Source organism: Panthera uncia (genome assembly GCF_023721935.1).
Source record: "Panthera uncia isolate 11264 chromosome A1 unlocalized genomic scaffold, Puncia_PCG_1.0 HiC_scaffold_17, whole genome shotgun sequence".
NCBI classification, from domain to species: Eukaryota; Metazoa; Chordata; class Mammalia; order Carnivora; family Felidae; genus Panthera; species Panthera uncia.
The window spans coordinates 100,676,590-100,694,403 of record NW_026057577.1 but is presented as its reverse complement, the minus strand read 5'-3'; the positions used below and the strand labels follow the sequence as shown (position 1 = coordinate 100,694,403).

Sequence of the window (17,814 nt, the reverse complement as noted above, 5' to 3'; positions counted from 1 at the left end):
TATTGTAATTGCCCATCCTTATAAGATAGTTAGGAATTTTAAATGACCTATATAAAGTGTTCATAGACAGTGCTCAATAAATAATAGTTACTATTTTTGCCTCTGAACTCCTTATCATGCCATGTACCCTTCATGGAAATTCCCTCTATTTTGTACCCATCTAAATCCTATGTTTCTATAAAGGCCCAAATCAAAACCTAAAAGATTAATGAAAACTTTTTTTTACCAATCCAATAATGGATTAAGTTTCCCTTTCTGCATTCTAGTCACATTTACTGATGGTAAAATAACAACTTAGCTCTTGGTCTCATTTATAACAATACTTTGTAAAGTTATTTCTCTTATATAAATGTCTTATTTTCTTCAAGTGATGCCAAGAAATATAAAGGCACATTTGTTTCATATCCCTCACAGTATCAGTGCATCGCTGGGCTGCAGTATGTGTTGACTTACTACTTATTTAGTGATAGGTTTAGGAGTCTATATTGTCTTTAAAAAAATACAGTCTTATGGGACTCAATAAATAATGCCCTCTTTCCTATGTGAGTTCTGAGCCTTTTTAGAAATAAGGTAATAGAGTAAGGGGTTTGGAAAATGAGAATACCATCTTTATTACTAATGATGGTGGTACTGCAGGAGTGGCTTATAACTGCAGAAAAGTAGGTTTGCAGACAGTAAACACCAGAATCAGCTAGATTACCACCTAGTTAACAGGCAACACTTTGGCCTCCCTCTGTTAAGGCATAGACTGTCTATGTAAAACTTCTAGCATAGAGAAACAGCCGAATTTATGAGTCTTATGGACAGCGCAGAGCAGGAAGAGGCTGAGATAGACAAGATTGATTTCTCCTTCCAAATTTACCCATCAAATTAAATTATTCTTCCTCCTCCCCTCCCTAAATAGAAGGGTATGGGGAATGGGGAGAATTCAGAAGATTTTGCACTGCTGAAGCTCTCTTCTCATCAGTGGAAACATTGAGAGGGGATGAAGCATTACAAACATCACACACTAATAATGATATTATTCCTCCTCCTCCTCCTCATTATTATCATTATCATCATCATAATGAAAAATGAATATTCTCTATCTCTGGCATCTTTCATAATGCCTCACATAGAGTAGATGCCCAATAGGAGTTTTAAGGGACAGTGTTCAAGTAAAGGTATATGCAATCAAAAACTTCTCTTGAAAATATTTGATATACTTTTGAGTCATCGGTTTAGATTGTGATTTAAGGAACCACAGTTGTTTGTTCGTTTGTTTGTTTGCCTGTTTGTTTTTGTCTTGGACTAAAGGTGCATGCATTAACCCTATGATTATCATGAGTTACATTTCATACATGGCCTTTGTCATATATCAGATAGGAAGAAGGAACAGAGTGTCTAAGCCAGTTATACTTCTTATTGCCTAAAATTCCAGAACCAGACGATGTTTGAATTGTTCTGTCAAAGGACAAAATTAGTCAGGTCTACAACTGATATGCTAAGTGGCTAGTGGAAATTATACCTGGCCAATTCATTTGGGAAGATTACTTATTTAAACCACATTATGGGAGGGGCGCCTTGGTGGCTCAGTCAGTTAAGCGTGACTCTTGACTTCGGCTCAGGTCATGATAACACAGTTCGGTTCGTGGGATCGAGCCCCGAACTGGGCTCTGCACTGATAGTGCTGAGCCTACTTGGGATTCTCTGTCTCTCTTCTCTCTCTGCCCCTCTTTTGCTCTCTCTCTCTCTCTTTCAAAATAAGTAAATAGACAAACAAACAAAACTTTAAACCACATTATGGGTGAATTATGCATAAAGAGCAGTAAAGTATGATTTAGAGGCTATTACAATTAGAAGGCCAAATGAAAAAGCTATTTTTCAAGACCAGAAAACTTCATAGTTTTTAAAATGAGAATTACTAAAATATGTAATTAATAATAAACACTATTGAATGTTTATAATATGTGAGGCACCATGCTAACAGTTTTATAGATCATATTTCATCTAGTAACTCATACTGTGTATTTTACCTACGTATTATTATTATTATTATCCACATTTTCCAGAGGAGGAAAGTGACCTATCTAGGTAGCAACTTGAACCCAGGCTCTGTGTCCCTAGAGACTCTGCTGCTCCCAAGGCATCTGACTTCATCTGGAATAGAAAACAAAATTAGGACAACTCCTTAGCTTTATTTTAAAAACCATTAATTGGCAATCAAACAGCACATTCCCAGGGCACTAGGTTCTGACAGAAATATCTAGGCAGCACAATCACAGAGCCCTGTTTTCCATGGTGCTTAAAATGTACGAAGTCAGAGCACACACAGATGGTAATAGCTGGTGCGAGTGGGAACACTTCCACACAATATTTATTTAGAAACATATCGGATGTTTTATCCCAGTCTTCAGAATAAGACTCAAATTCTACAGGGACCACTGTATTGGACAGGGTCACTTGGAGAGACTTTTCACTTGGATGGTGGGGGCTGGAACACCGGACCTTGAACAGATTCTTCACCAGAGCTTCCTCTTTGTTCAGACAGTCTTCTCTAGAGTCTTTTCTTGTGCCTTCTGATTTTTCTTTGCTTAGTTATGACCACCTCACTTTCCTCAGGTTTCCTATCCTGCTGCCTGTCCAAACAAATAGCACTTTTTCATTCCCAGTGACATTGAACTCTAGTCTAAATCTGTGTTGATTAGAAACAAACAAAAAAAAAAAATTGGGAGACAAATAACTTCTAATGTTTACTGAGAACTTCCTATGTTTCAGACATTCTTGCAAGCTATTCACTTGCATTAACTCGCTTCTCACAATAGGCCAGTGAAATCAGTACTGCCATGATCCCCACTTTCTAGGTCAAAAACTGGAGTTTAGAAAGACAAGAAATGACCTAAAGTCATATATCTGGAAGACAGACAATTCAGTTCTAATTAGCAAGTTTGGAACTTATATCCATAACCATCATGCTATGTAGGGGTCTATTTCCTCTCTCTTGTTTCAGCTTCCTGAAGAAAGCGCTGGCCCATCCTGGCCTAATGAACTCTGACCCTGAGGGTTAGGTCATGCCAAGAGCCACCTGCCGCTCCCATGGCAACATTGCAGGGCCTTTCATAGAAAATGAGAAACCAAATATTTACACTCTTGATTAGATGGGTTTTGATCACTATCAATAAGTGCTTTTATTTCAGTTTTCATTTCTACTTCGAACTGAAGGGAATGTGGGAATCAAAGCTTATCCAGTTAATTTTCTGTGTGTGTGTGCCTGTTTGTGCCACCAGTACGGTATTTGAAGGGAGAATTTCATAAATGAATTTGGGCATTTCAATGTCTGCCATTAGCACAGGTAAGTAAAGCTGGTTGTAAACATGACAAATATGTAAAAAAAGCAATTTGGCAAGTTTTGACATAATTTTTTGGAATCATTGGCTTTGGGATAGAGCTTGTTAAAGATTTGATAATAAATACATTTTAAGGTTTTTAAAATATTTAACATTTCATTTTCAAAGATCTCCTTGGAGTGAGTAAACAAGCAAAGTTGTTGGATTCATGGGAATATGGTCAGTCTAGGCATCCTTGAAATCTTGATTTACAAGTGACTATTCCCTCTACTGTTTGACAGGGTAAAGTAGTTCAGTTGGACAGAAAATAGAGCTTATGTGGCTGATTCCTGAGTAATAGAAATATCATCATTATCATATCCCTATCTCATAAGCCTGTCTGTTGTCCAGAGAAGAGAACAAACACAGCTCAGGGTAAATCCTTCCATTTGCTTTCAGGGTAAGCACTGCTACTCTGTATCACTTCCCCACGTAGCCCATAGGCTCCCTCCCCATTTCTCTCCTCATGGAAAATGCCTTTCCAAGCCCATCGCACTACATGAGTTTCCCTTACAGCATCCAAATCTAAACAGCTTCTCCCTCTGCTAAATTAAAAGATGCTTAACAAATGTTTCTTGGTGAGTAAATTCCTATGTCATGTATCTCAGTGCTTTTTCACCTCACACTTCCGGACACAGGAAAACCTAAGCAAAAATCAAGGTATTTTCTCTTGCCCACAAAAATAAACTGGCATTATGTCACACTTCCTTGTCGCTGTCTCAATCAGCATTTAACACTATGCCTGACGTACTGTAAACTATGCAGTAATAATTGTTAGCTACTTGATCAGTAAGAGCTCAGCAATGCCAAACATGTGGCCGAAGCATAAACATTTACTCAGTCTTTACCCAATCTTACTTAAACCCTGAGAAAGAGACAGGTGGTTAAATTCATGCACAAAATGTCTATACACAGACATTATATATTCTGCATGTTTTAAGATTATATGTATAAGATTAAAAACAACAACAACAACAACAACAGCTTTCTGATGCATTGAGGTTTAGGGGATTAAGAAAATGTACCATGATGTTTTCAAGTTAGTCTTTCTTCCAGTTTGGAGCAAGCTAAGATTAATGGAGAATGTGGTAATCTTTATTTCAAACCATTAAGTTCGAAATTTAGTGTCAGTGTAGCAAGTGCTGCAAGGAAGATGGATATTACCCTTTTCAATTTTAGGAGCTGGTAAGTCACATTGCTTGTTTTCAGATTAGCAGATGTTTGTCTCTGGGTATTGCCATAAGGAATGCTGTGTTTATTCAAATAAATAGATTCCCTGGCTGTGAATGATGATGAGCTTCACACATTTCTCATGTGTCTTATACACACATAATCTCACAAACACACACTCACACACACCCGCATATTCTGTATTTTTTTTTTTTTTTGGCAAAGATCCCAATTAACAGTGAAACAGATTCTTTATTCTCATAATGTTCTTTGTTGTGGAGAATTGAAAGTCTCTGCACATTATATGTGAAAAAGAAAAAATTTTACTTAGCCAAAAAGGATATGGGATTCTCACACTCTTATTAGAAGCCGGAACAAGAGAGAGGAAAACACAGCCATAGAAGCCACAGTGGATGATTTGAGATTGACTGAGATTTTCAGAAACTATGGAAGCACCGCCCCCCCCCCTCCCCCACCCCCACTCCAAATACTATGCTGGGTCTTCATAACTGGAATTAACCTAATTTAAATATTTTCCTGTATGTAGTAAGCTCTAACATGAATTTTATTTTTTATGTGTACTGTGTTCTGTTTTTTTTGAGTGCTGGTGTGGTGGAGCTGTAGGGAGTAGGACATGATTTTCCTCTCACATATCTCAGGAAATAATCAGTGGAAATTTTCTGACCAAGAAATATTTCAGGCATTTTAGGTGTTTTAAAAAATGATTATGCCAGCCAATGATTCACCTGCCACCAATATGTACAGGCTACCACAAGTTTACTTCTGGAAACATCACCTAGCTCATATTTTGCTTCTAAAGTTACAGAAATTATGCATGGTCTGTGTAAGCTATTTGCATTGCAAAATATAGCTCAGTGTACTCTTTGCCATTTTCCAAAATTACCTAGGAATATACAATAGATGTATTTTTCCGTCAAAGCTGGAAGGATGAAAGATTAAAATTTAAAGGACCCATGACAGTTCTCCGGTTAAATAACCTAATGGCAAGTAAGATCTGGACTCCAGATACCTTTTTTCACAATGGAAAGAAGTCAGTGGCACACAACATGACCATGCCCAACAAACTCCTGAGGATCACAGAGGATGGTACCTTGTTGTATACCATGAGGTAAGGATGACTGTGTTCTGTTTGGGTCTCTTTCTGAACTTCTTTCTCTTCCATATATATGTGATCATGAAGCCAGTGGGCCATGGTAGAGTGTCTCGTTTCCTGTCTGCCCTATTCTACAACTTTAATAATTACTCTGTTGTGAGAAATAAATTGACTGAAATATTATGCAAGTATTGAGGTGTTAAGTAAAATGATTAGATAAAATGGGAAAAAATTTATAATGTGTACTAAGTGATATATCTCTCCAACATACTCTAATTCACTATAAGGAAATTCTTCTCCTACTATTAACCCCATATATTCCTGCATCCCAGTAAAGTCTAGATTAAATTTCTAGAAGCTATCTCAAAATATATATCTGAAAGTTTTTCTACTTAAAAAGAGAGCGGGGGGGAGGGAATAAAAGGAAGGGGAAAAATTAGGACAGCACAAGGGCCTTAAAAACTATAGATTCATGTGAAGGTATACATTTAGAAGAATTTATAATGATACTATTAGTTATATATATATATATATATATATATATATATATATATATATATTTCTGCTTTGTAAACATTTCCCTCATTTTGAGATTACTGAAAATCCAGCAGCTGGATACCATTCATTCATTCATGATTGAATGAAGGAAACATGAATCAAAAAAGTTGTGAATATTTTTAAAGAAAAAATATTTAGAATACTGCTAATTCATGAGAAATTAAAAATTGTCCAGAACTCATTCTTAAGGGAAGCAGTGATTTCATACCCAAGTGACTTGTTAGAATGTTGTTTTTGTATATCTGAACAGTACTTGGTAACTCAGACTGTCCAATTATTCCTTTGTCATGAAAAGGTAATGGAGGCAAAATCCTGGACTTGATGGAGTTTGTTTAGCATGGGAATAGAGTGATATTTTGCTTTTGAAGAAAGCTGCCAGAATTCCTACCTTTTTATACAAAAATATCCAAATGGAAAAGAAAGAAAAATAAAATGCTTCAAGAGCCATTTTAGATGTTGGATTCAACTAGTAAACGTATAATAGGACTTAAAGAATGAAAAAAAATCTCACAAAAAAAAAAAAAAGAAAAGAAAAGAAAGAAAGAAAATAGAAGATCAGTGGACAGATGTGTTGAGACCTTTCCAGATCATCCAATAGGATCTATTTATAATTGAAACTTGAAATATTCTCCCCTTGTAAAATATCTTGTTTTTGAGCCTAAGTTCAGTATTTATTCCTCCAAGTTGGCACTCTTTTAGGGCAGGACTTGCATATCTGATAAGTTTACCAATTAATGCTTTCTGATGTATTCAGTGTTCTTCATCAATAACTAGACTGTATCTCCCATCTCATAAATTTCTCACCACCTTTGCTAATATGTTATCACTTTCCTTAATATTTTATTTTTAAAATGTGAGTTTAATCATTAATTTACCCATTTCATATTTGCTTCAGTCAGTATTATAATCACTTAATGAGTTTACTGGCTATAAAGCCATCCTGACCACACTTCTTGAGCTACTTAATAATATGGGTAAATATATTTTATAAAAACCATAAATCCCTTCATAATTCCCACCAAACAAGATCAAACATATTTCAGTGAAATTTTTTCTTTACCTTTTTTCAAACATAAATAGAACTCATATTCTCTGAAGATAGGAACTAAAGAGAAGCACAGCAGAGTCCTGGCTTCCATTAGTCAGTAGATTTGTAAAGAAAATGAAATGGTTAGAATATAGTGAGATCACATGCAAAATCTCAAGGAGACTCTATGTTATTGTCAATCTCACAAAGCCTGCAGACATTTCCTCCTTTACCTACGCCTTTGTTGGTTTATGCATTTGGTGCTTTTTTGGGAAGGAGATGGAAGGAGATAGGGAGAGCTGCACTGAGGAGAGAAAGCATTCTCTTCTCTTCCTCACCACCCATGTCTTCTCCACCAAGTCTTATACCAGCATTTATTTGCTTACATTTAATTTTAGTCTCCAAATATTTGCTGGGTTTAATGGATGAGGTGATGATCCTTGTCTTGGGAAACAGTAACAATTCTTGCTCATCATACAAAATCCGGTGTCATCCAGTCATTGTTGTAAATAATTCCTTTTAGATCTTTTGATTAATAGCTCAGAATAGTGCTGCAGTTTGTGTGGGCCTCTCTTGCTTTGTTAATATATTTGCTATAGTTAGTAACACACCATTTGTACTTATCAGAAAGTATCTAATCTATAGGGCTCTTGTTTATTTCTGCTGTTTTCTTTAATTGATAAGGCTGACAGTGAGAGCTGAGTGTCCAATGCATTTAGAGGACTTCCCTATGGATGCCCATGCCTGCCCACTAAAATTTGGAAGCTGTGAGTAAATTTCTTTTAATTTTTCTTTATTCTTATGAGAGACCTACATCTTTAGTAAAGAAAGCTGCGGTTAATAATGTCTGTTAGAAATGTAAAGAGCATGAAGAAAGTTTAAATAGCTATTTGCTGCAAGTACTTTCTATAAGTAATAATCTTTTATTTCATTTTTAATGTTATTTCAGGAAGACATTATTCCCTATCTCCTCAATGAGAAAGAATGGATTTAATTAATTAGAAAAATTCTACTTTTGTTAAAGTTGTATTAATAGAAAAACAAGTGGAGTATGGATGTTTTTACCCCATATATAATATCTTCCTTCCAATAAATGGAGAGCATTATGTTTATTTTGCATCATTGATGACATTTGTTTAACCTTAGGAATATTGCAAGTTGTGGGGCACCTGGGTGGCTCAGTTCGTTAAGCGTTCGACTTCAGCTTGGGTCATGATCTCACAGTTTGTGAGTTTGAGCCCTGCGTTGGGTTCCGTGCTGACAGTTCAGAGCCTGGAGACTGCTTTGGATTCTGTGTCTCTATGTCTCTGCCCCTCCTCTGCTTGCTCGGTCTCTCTCTCTCTCTCTCAAAAATAAACATTAAAAAATTTTAAAAAGAATATTGCACATTGTTTATCAGATAGAAATATTGGTAGGTGGCAGCAACAGATGGTACTCTTTTCTTAATAATGAAGCCTACACCAAAAAATATATATATTGCCAGAAAAGAACTTACCCTAATCATAGTCTTTAGAAGACTTCTAGGTCTGTTTGGATATACCATGAAATCCATGTGTCTATTAATGCTTTTGGAGGTATCCTAGATACCTTTATGATAATTGTCTGGGCTTCTGCTATTTGAAAATATGCAGGCACACATCAGAGGAGCCAAGAGAACCTTGGCCAATGGAATCAGGTTCTCTGGTCCTCCTTTATCCTTCTGCTTTGAATAGCACACACGCAGAAAGTGAGTGAGACCAGTGTATTCCTGGTTTCCTGCAGGAGAGTTACTTACAAATACTGAGTCAACTGCTGGACTACCTAACCAGCTTTCTGTTCCCACTAGACAGACAGTCTAAGCAACTATTTTGGTGAAGATATGATTCATAGAAAAAAAAAATAGGGGTAGTGTAGGAAGACAGCAAGCAAAGAAAATAGCAAAGGGCCTTCAGGCTCCTAGCAGCACTCCTCATGGAGAGACAAGTGTCTCTATTTATAAATCTAATTCCCTACTGAAACCCAAGGACAAACTACTTAAAAAATTGCCAGCCAAACAGGCCTTTGGTGGTAACTCTCCCCTCCCCACTCTTTCCCCAATTTAATGTATATTCTATGTTATGGACTAATATGTTTTCTCTTGGTTACCACTTTCATTTTTAACAATAATATGATGTATTATGTGTTACTTGTATGTCAGGTAGTATATTAAACATTTGAATATGTATTAGTTCATCTAATCCACAAAATAATCTTATAGTTAGGAAAATCATTCATTATAGTTTGCCTGGGACTATACTTATTTTATGCCTAATATCATGGCATAACTACTAATAGTGCCCCCTTTTACCTTCAGAAATACCTTGTCTTGGACAACAAATTACTTGTTTAGTATATTAGTCAGGAATGTTTTCAAGCAGTTTGTATAGCTGAAAAAAAAATAGTTTATATTTTTATATGAGATGAATTAAGGTAAATGATTGTTGGTTGATTATTGGTTAGTCAGCATCTCAACAAGGATGATGTTTTAAGATGCCCTTAGACGTTCTTCCTGATCACAAAATGGCTGCTGCAACTCTAGTCATTGCATCTGCTTTAAAAACAAAGAACAGTAGACAAAGAAGAAAGAACTAGCACCTGTATCAAAAAGATAAAAGCTTTCCCTAAAATCTTAGCAGGCATTTACTCACATCTCATTAATCAAAGATGTGTCCCATTGCCCATGCTAACTGCAAATTAGGCTGGGAAGAAATATTCTTAAGTAGGCACATTGTCAGCCTACTTAAGAAGAAAATAGGAGGTATTTTAGGAAGGGGGAAATGGATAGTGGGTAGAAAACAAATAGTGTCTTGTGTAAGAAAAATAAAAATCTGTTTTCCACCTCAGAGCCTTTTTACATACTCTTTTGTCTATTTGGGTTACTCTTCCCTTGGTTCTTAATGGGACTGGCTTCTTTTATTTTTCCACTTCTCAGTATAAATGACATTTCCTAGGGCCTTCCCTAATGACCTTATCTAAATTTACATACAGTCCTGCCAGTCTTCTTGATTACAATACATGTTTAATTTAGATGTATTACAGCAATAATTATTAGTTTTATTTATTGGTTGACATTTTTATTGTCTGGGGACTGTAAACTCCATGAGAGCACAGTCTATTTTTTTTCAGCATTTCCTAGCACAGAGCCTGATATAATGGAGACATTCAGTAAATATTTATTGAATGGATAAAATTATAACAATCAGGTTTAAAATGCCCCTTCAATGTTTAAGTCTCAGAAAAGATAGCCAATTTAAGGCCTGTGGGGAATTAAAGAAACAGAAAGGACTTGACACTGAAAGGTAAGCATTGGAGCTCAGTGGGAGAGCACCATGACTAATTACAGTTGCCTGCCATTGGCTTGAGAAGCCGCGGTGGTTGATTTATTGTATGGTTAGTTCTCTGACCTGGCCTAGTCAGCACACTTCTGAAATGAAGAAACTGAGGCAAAAGTGTGCTAAAATTCCTTTGACCCAGTTTTTGAAGCAAATGTCTTGCCAAAATGTCAGAGAAGAGAATAAGCAAGAGATAAGATAGAGGATTTTGTAATAATTTAGTAGAACACTAAGTAATCTATGTTTATGAAGCATTCAGGGCAACCTCATCCATATGTTGATAAGAACTAAACTCAGAAAAGCAGATGTTTTTCCTTACCACTCTCCATTAGACCCTGATTGTCAGTGTTACATCACATTTTTTGCTTATTGGGGATAGAGCCCTCTTCATAAGGCCAGATAACCAGAAGACAACAGGCATGCTCCAGCTGACGTCTTTTAACTGCACTTTGAGGGAAATACAAATGGGGCTTTGATACTAAAAGAAGAGATTCAGGGGTGGCTGGGTGGCTTAGTCGGTTGAGCTTCTGACTTCAGCTCAGGTCATGATCTCATGGTTGATGAGCTCGAGCCCCACGTCAGGCTTTGCATTGTCAGCTCAGAGCCCAGTTTGGATCCTCTGCCCCCGCCCCGCCCCCCCCACCCCCGCCCTTCCACTGCTTGCACTCTCTCTCTCAAATATAAATAAACCTTTAAAAAATTAAAATCAGAGATTCAGGTTATATTCTGAAAAGAATATCTAAGCAAGTGCTAGATCTAGAAAGGACTTGATAAGTGATGGTTCCCTGACTATCAAGCACAGTGCTTTGTAAATAAGGAGAGAGGGATAAGTAGAAATGTAAGTGAATTCTGAACAATAAATAACTTTAGAAATTATTCAGTGCACCTGCTTCATACAAATGGAGAGATGAAGGCTCCTAAATGTAAAGTGATAGTGTCTATAAGTAGCTGCTCTTCTGATACCAAGTCTATGCTTCCAGTGCTGTAGCCCCAGAAAGTTCTTTCATAGCCCCAACCAAAACTTTTTGTCGTATATTTTAAATTTTTCTTAGGTAATCTGCTCATTTATTTGAAATTGGAGCTTAACATTTTGACTAAATAGCTGAAGGTTCTCTTTAAGCTTCTTTTCTCTTTGCTGAATAGTCTCAAAGGAAGGAAGTTTTCATAGACCTACTTTCTACTAGATACTGAAATGAAGAAATAAGGTATATTACCTATTACGATGCCTTGTGTATATCTGTCTTTTACATCTTAAAATGCCATTTTTTAAATTTTTATTTAAATTCCAGTTAGTTAGCATACAGTGTAATGTATTCAGGTGTACAATATAGTCATTCCACACTTCCATAAAACACTCGGTGCTCCTCACAGTGGCCTCCTTAATCCCTATCACCCATTTCACCATGTGGATCTACTCTGCATTTTGGGAGATTTCCACTGAGAGACATGAACAATACGTAATCTCCACTTTCACAACAATGTCATGTTTATTGTAGATTTTGTGCACAATGGAGTTTCTAAGAAGTTGCAAGAATCAGACATGGAATTATATGACATGAGAAGTCAATGGTAACAGATCTTTTCCTCTAAAATTATATTAGCAGACCATTGGCAACACATGATGAGGTACAAAAAAATAGGGAGTCCAGGCACTGTTGCTAATGCTAGTGTAATACGGTAGCAAGAGTTTTTTTTTTTTTTATTAGTTATGAAATGACACAAAGTGTAGAATTGGTTTCATCCCTAATTACTTGACCAACAAGTATCCTTACTTGGATTTTAAGCATCTAATGTACAGTTTTTGCCTAGAAAATCTTTATCAATAGCACTGGAGTAGAATGGATGTCATCCTATGCTCTTACTTCGGTTTTCCCACTATACAGCTATGCACCCTTAAACAAGTCATTCACAGTTTCTGTGCTTCGGTCTATCATCTGTAAAATGAGATAAGCTATATCACCTCTAAAGTCCTTCCATATTAACAATCAATGATTCTTTGTTATCATAAACTTGATATGTCTTCTTAGATAAGGCCCATTAAAAAATTTTATCACGATCAGAAAATTATTTTACTGAATATAGGTACCTACAAATTGTAAGCAATATGGTTCTCAAACTAATGTGCTCTGCACTCTTTGAGGGATTTTATAAAAATAAATCATGTTTCAGATGCTATTAACAAATGCAATCCTCCTCTCTAACAAATGCAATGCTAAAATGATTCAAAACATTTTTAAGTCAATGAGATGTGTTAACTCATTGGTAGGAATTATTTCACAATGCATATGTATATCAAATCCTCATGTTGTACACTTTAAATGTCTTACATTTTTGTCAATTATACCTTAATAAAGCTGTGAATAAATACACACACACACACATATACATACATACATACATACATACATACATACATACAAGACTAGTGCCATGAAAAAAGTCAATGAGGACAGCCACAATTAAAAAAGAAAAATCAGTGAGAACAAATTCCAAAACTATTCATTTATCAGTCTTACATATTTATGAAAGAAGCAATAACCACTAAATTAATTTCTAGTATATTCTCTCAAACTCCTGGAAAATTTGATAAAAAATATACTTGAACTTGACTATCAATCTGTCCAGAAGTAATGCTGGAGCAGATGGGGTACCCATGTAAAATTAGGAGAATACTAATACTAATATTGACTGCACCTTCTGCAAAACTCATCCCAGAGACAGAAAAAAGCTTTTGTTCAGAGAATGAGGGGCACGGCTCGCATCTTTTTTATGGCAGCTTCACGTGTGTGTAAAAATGCAATGATCACTTCATATCTCATAATATTTGAGTTTGGACAAATAAAGATTTGAAAAAAAACACACCCAAGTTTGGTTACCTTGGGATGGGAGGGAATGGGTAAAGCAGGGATGCATTATGACTTTTATGGGCTCTGGGCACTTTTGCCTTTTTTGAACAATTCCTCAAAAAATGTATATTAAAACTATACTTTGATTTATAATTTTATATTTTTAACTTTTATACTTGAGGACTATATTTGTATAAAGATTAATAAAACCCAAATGGGATCACTTTTTTTCTGATTTTAAAAGAAATTAAAACATTATTTGTCCACCTAAAGGTATTGTGGACCCTGGGCATTTTGTCTACCGTGCCTAATGCAGAAATTGGGTAAGGGATAAAGCTTTTACAGTAAAGCCAACTTTTGCCAACATATCTGCCTCTCAATCACCCTGGAAACTTTGCTTTTGCTAATCTAATAGTCTTTTAACTTTTAATATCACTCTGCATCTCAAGAGAGGAAAGTGTGTACTATCTTTCCACCCTATGTATAGTGGGTGTCCTGTGACCACCAGAAAAACTATGGAATCTCTTCTTCTTCTCACTTATTTTGTACAATTCTTCCCCCACATTTCCTGAGTAATGAATCAGGATTTTGACCTAGTTTCTCATATAGAAGGATGACTAGGTTAAAACTGATATGGTAAATGAAAACAATTGAGAAGTGTAATGAGCTAAATGGTGTCACTCATCAACATCATCATTGTCATAGTAAATATCTATTAAAAGGAGAATTAATTAAAAAAGAAGTAAAATCAGACTTCCTTTAGAAACAGATGTTCCGTAAAATTTCCAGTGTTACTTTTTACATTTATTATGACCTTCTGCTGGCCAGACATAATCTGGACCCAGGCTACTACCTCTAGCCTTATGTCATCTCTTATGGACTTCAGTTCTGCCCATATTGGTATTCCTGTTCTTATTCAAATATATCACACTTTTACCTGCACCAGAGGGAAAAAAAATTTGTTCATTTATCTATCAAACTCTTCCCCAAGACTTATATAGCCTACTCTCATTTCTGTCATGCATATAATTGTCATTTCCACAATGACCCTCTCTGAGTCTTTCACCTAAAATAAGTGCATTCTCTACCCTCTTACCTATTGTGAATGGTTTTATTGCATTTAACACTACTTGAAGTTATATGTTTATTAGCTTATCTGTTTTTGTCCCCATTACTGTCACAGCGGTAGGGAACCTTGTTAGTTATGTTCAGTAGCATATTTTCAGTAAGGCACTTTGTCTTTTGTAGATGCTTAATAACCATTTGTTGTAAGAGTGAACAGATGACTGAACAAATCAGGAAAATGTGTTTTAGTGTTCTAAACTATGGGATATGGGCTCTCCTTTCCTGGCCTGCCCTCTGCAACCATGCAATAGAAAATATGAAACTGATAGGACTCACCAAATAATTAGGAGAATGAAAATAGCATAACACATGGGCCATGTACCCTTCTTTCCTTTCAGATGCCTATACCAGAGCAGAAGTTGTTTATGAGTGGACCAGAGAGCCAGCACGCTCAGTGGTTGTAGCAGAAGATGGATCACGCCTAAATCAGTATGACCTTCTTGGGCAAACAGTAGATTCTGGAATTGTTCAATCTAGTACAGGTAAGTGCCATTTGATTAATTTGATTATTCCAGATATTTCAGAAGAAATATAAGCAGTTTTTGTGAGAATGTGAGAATTCAGTAAGGTCTTCAATAACACATATGGAAACAAGAAATTCTGCTAAACCAGGACCAATTAAGCGAGTTTATAGTATACACTCTACAGAGTTTTGCCCTTGGATTCAGCATTTAACGTCTTTTGGCCTCTGTTTCTTTGTTGGCAAAATAAGGTACTGGTTCTATGTGATCAGGGTAGCAGAGTATTTAGGAATGTGAACTTCTGGGGAAGAATGTATGGATTAAATTCTTACTCCTACCTTACCTGATGATTGTGGAAGAAATAAATTAAATCCATAAAGAGTGCTTATGATATTTTCTGGCACATAAAAAAATCTTTTTTAAAAATTTTTTTAATGTTTACTTATTTTTTGAGAGACAGAGAGAGACAGAGCATGAGTGGGGGAGGGGCAGAAAGAGAGGGAGACCCAGAATCTGAAGCAGGCTCCAGACCCTGAGCTGTCAGCACATAGCCCGATACGGGGCTCAAACTCACAAACCACAAGATCATGACCTGAGCTGACGTCAGACTCTTAACCAACTGAGCCACCCAGGTGCCCCATGAAAAAATTCTTAATAAATGTTAGCTATTAATATCATCTAGGCCCAATTTATTGCCATGATTCGATGAATCTCGGTGCATTTGTAGCAGTGACCTCTACACATATGATACCAAAAATCAATTTCTTCAACATAAACCTATCCATTCATGTCTCCAGCGATGGATCTTCCACAGCTAAATTCCACAGAAACATAATTACATTACTGACCACTTCACTTTGGAATTAAAAGTAGGTGGGGTACCATTCTTCTTAGTGTTGTAACTGCTTTACCAACAGAATACTGAGAACTAGATCGGATAACTATTAAGCAGCTGGACCCAAAACTTTAAACTTTTAAAGTAGCTTCAAGAAATTAAGAGTTTAGTTATATAAATATCCATTTTATGACTAAATGTAATGTGATCATCAGGCTGGAAAATTATAAAGTTTGGATTTTAACCCTCCCTCAATCCTAATACTTTTAGTTATGCTCAACTATTGAAGACTTAACAAGTTTATAGTTGTCTTTAAAATTTTAAATTAGTTCATTCACTTTGATTTGTAATTTCTAAAAAATGCGATTTGGTAATACGTAAGGGTAGAAGTGCTGATTTTCTAAGAAAAATTTCTTCCTTATGTTTCAGGCTTTATATTAGGACCCTGATAATTCTAACATGTTCATGTAATAGGTCAATATATCTTATTCTGGTTATTGGAAAATTCCTGCTTAATGGTATCTGCCTTTTGCTTACTTTGTAGAAACCATGGCTAATCTGTAAATTCAAATGTTTATGTTTCTTGTTTTGAAAAATGGAGAAAATTGCTCCTCAGTTTTGCCAACATTAAAAATACATGTGGCATAGTATAAAGTTTTCAACTTTGCAGTGAGAAATATGTAGACTCAAATCTTGGTCCTGCCACATAGAAGCCTGGTGACTTTGGGAAAGTCCTGTATCCAATTAGAAACTCTGGTGTCTTCTAAGAAGTGGTGATTCTATAATTTTGCATTAAAGATGAGATAATATAAAACATTAAACAGAGTGTTACATATAGTAAATACTCAAAATGGTATGTAGCAGTTATTGCTATAGTCTTGAAGATATTCCATAACATGGAAAATAGTGAAAATGTTTTTTTCTTCACAAGTGAGAAAACATATTAAAATGAGCAGTGTTTACTTTTAAAAATCGAATGCTATTTGGATATTGTGGCAGGCACTGGAGAGTCGATGACAGACAAGGCAGAGATCTTGCTGTCATGGAATGTGAAATCTAAAGGAAGACAAACATATAAACTATAATTATCAAAATGGGTGGTAAGTGCTGTGATTAACATTTTGTGAGGGCAGGGACCACATCTGTCTTCTGTATCCCTATTATTTACTATAGTAACTAAAACAGAGGAGACACTAAATATTTTGAATTAATGAATAAAAAAAGAAATGTATCCAGCCTAGAATAATCAAGGAAGAGTAACTGCAGGGGTTGACTTTCATGTTGTTAATTTGTATTTATTGGAAACCAAATAATCAGTATTTTAAGCCCAGAACATTGAAAATAATAATCATAGGACTTTACCTCTAGAAATTCTCCATCTAATATCAGTAGAATGGAGGCTGAGGGATGTGAATGAAACAATAATTCAAATTCAGTGGCATGCAGGTATTCAATAGTAAAAGTATACACAAGCCATGAGGATTACTCACGGGAAGGTGTGCCTCCACTCTACTTCTAGTGCTAGTGACCTTGACATGTCTCTGCATTCCCTCTTTATGACCAGTTTCCATGTCTTCAAAGTGAGAGGCTTAGTCTGGTGAACTCGGAGACTTCTCTGGCCTCATCAGGCTTTAGCCTATATACGTTCTAGTTATTCAGAAATAATACACAGGCACAAATTGGGGCTAGGGGATGAGAGGCAGTGGCCTAATCTACCACCACCATGCTGGCTGGACCTCATAAGTTGAGTACCTTAAAAGTACTCATCTGTGCTAGAACAGCAAGTTTATCTGTACAAATAAAAGTTTTTTCTTACCATTCCCGTAATGGATATTGTTTGGGGGATGGGAGAAAGGGAGGCGAGGAAAATAGTGAGCAAATTCTCCAATGTAGGAGCTCAGTTTGGTGTACATTTTCATCTCCACGATAAGACACTGAACTATACTTCTTCTGGGTCCCCTTT

The 17,814-nt window shown here is 36.0% G+C and overlaps 1 protein-coding gene across 1 annotated transcript in view; it reads left to right on the top strand.

The window, feature by feature from the left end:
• GABRA1 (gamma-aminobutyric acid type A receptor subunit alpha1) overlaps positions 1 to 17,814 on the top strand; it is a 56,670-nt gene that overhangs the window by 19,937 nt on the left and 18,919 nt on the right. Inside the window, exons 4-6 of the mRNA XM_049647832.1 lie at positions 5,444 to 5,664; positions 7,919 to 8,001; positions 14,894 to 15,037. Of these exons, the coding sequence (XP_049503789.1) occupies positions 5,444 to 5,664; positions 7,919 to 8,001; positions 14,894 to 15,037 (448 nt within the window). The remainder of the gene's footprint in view (positions 1 to 5,443; positions 5,665 to 7,918; positions 8,002 to 14,893; positions 15,038 to 17,814) is intronic.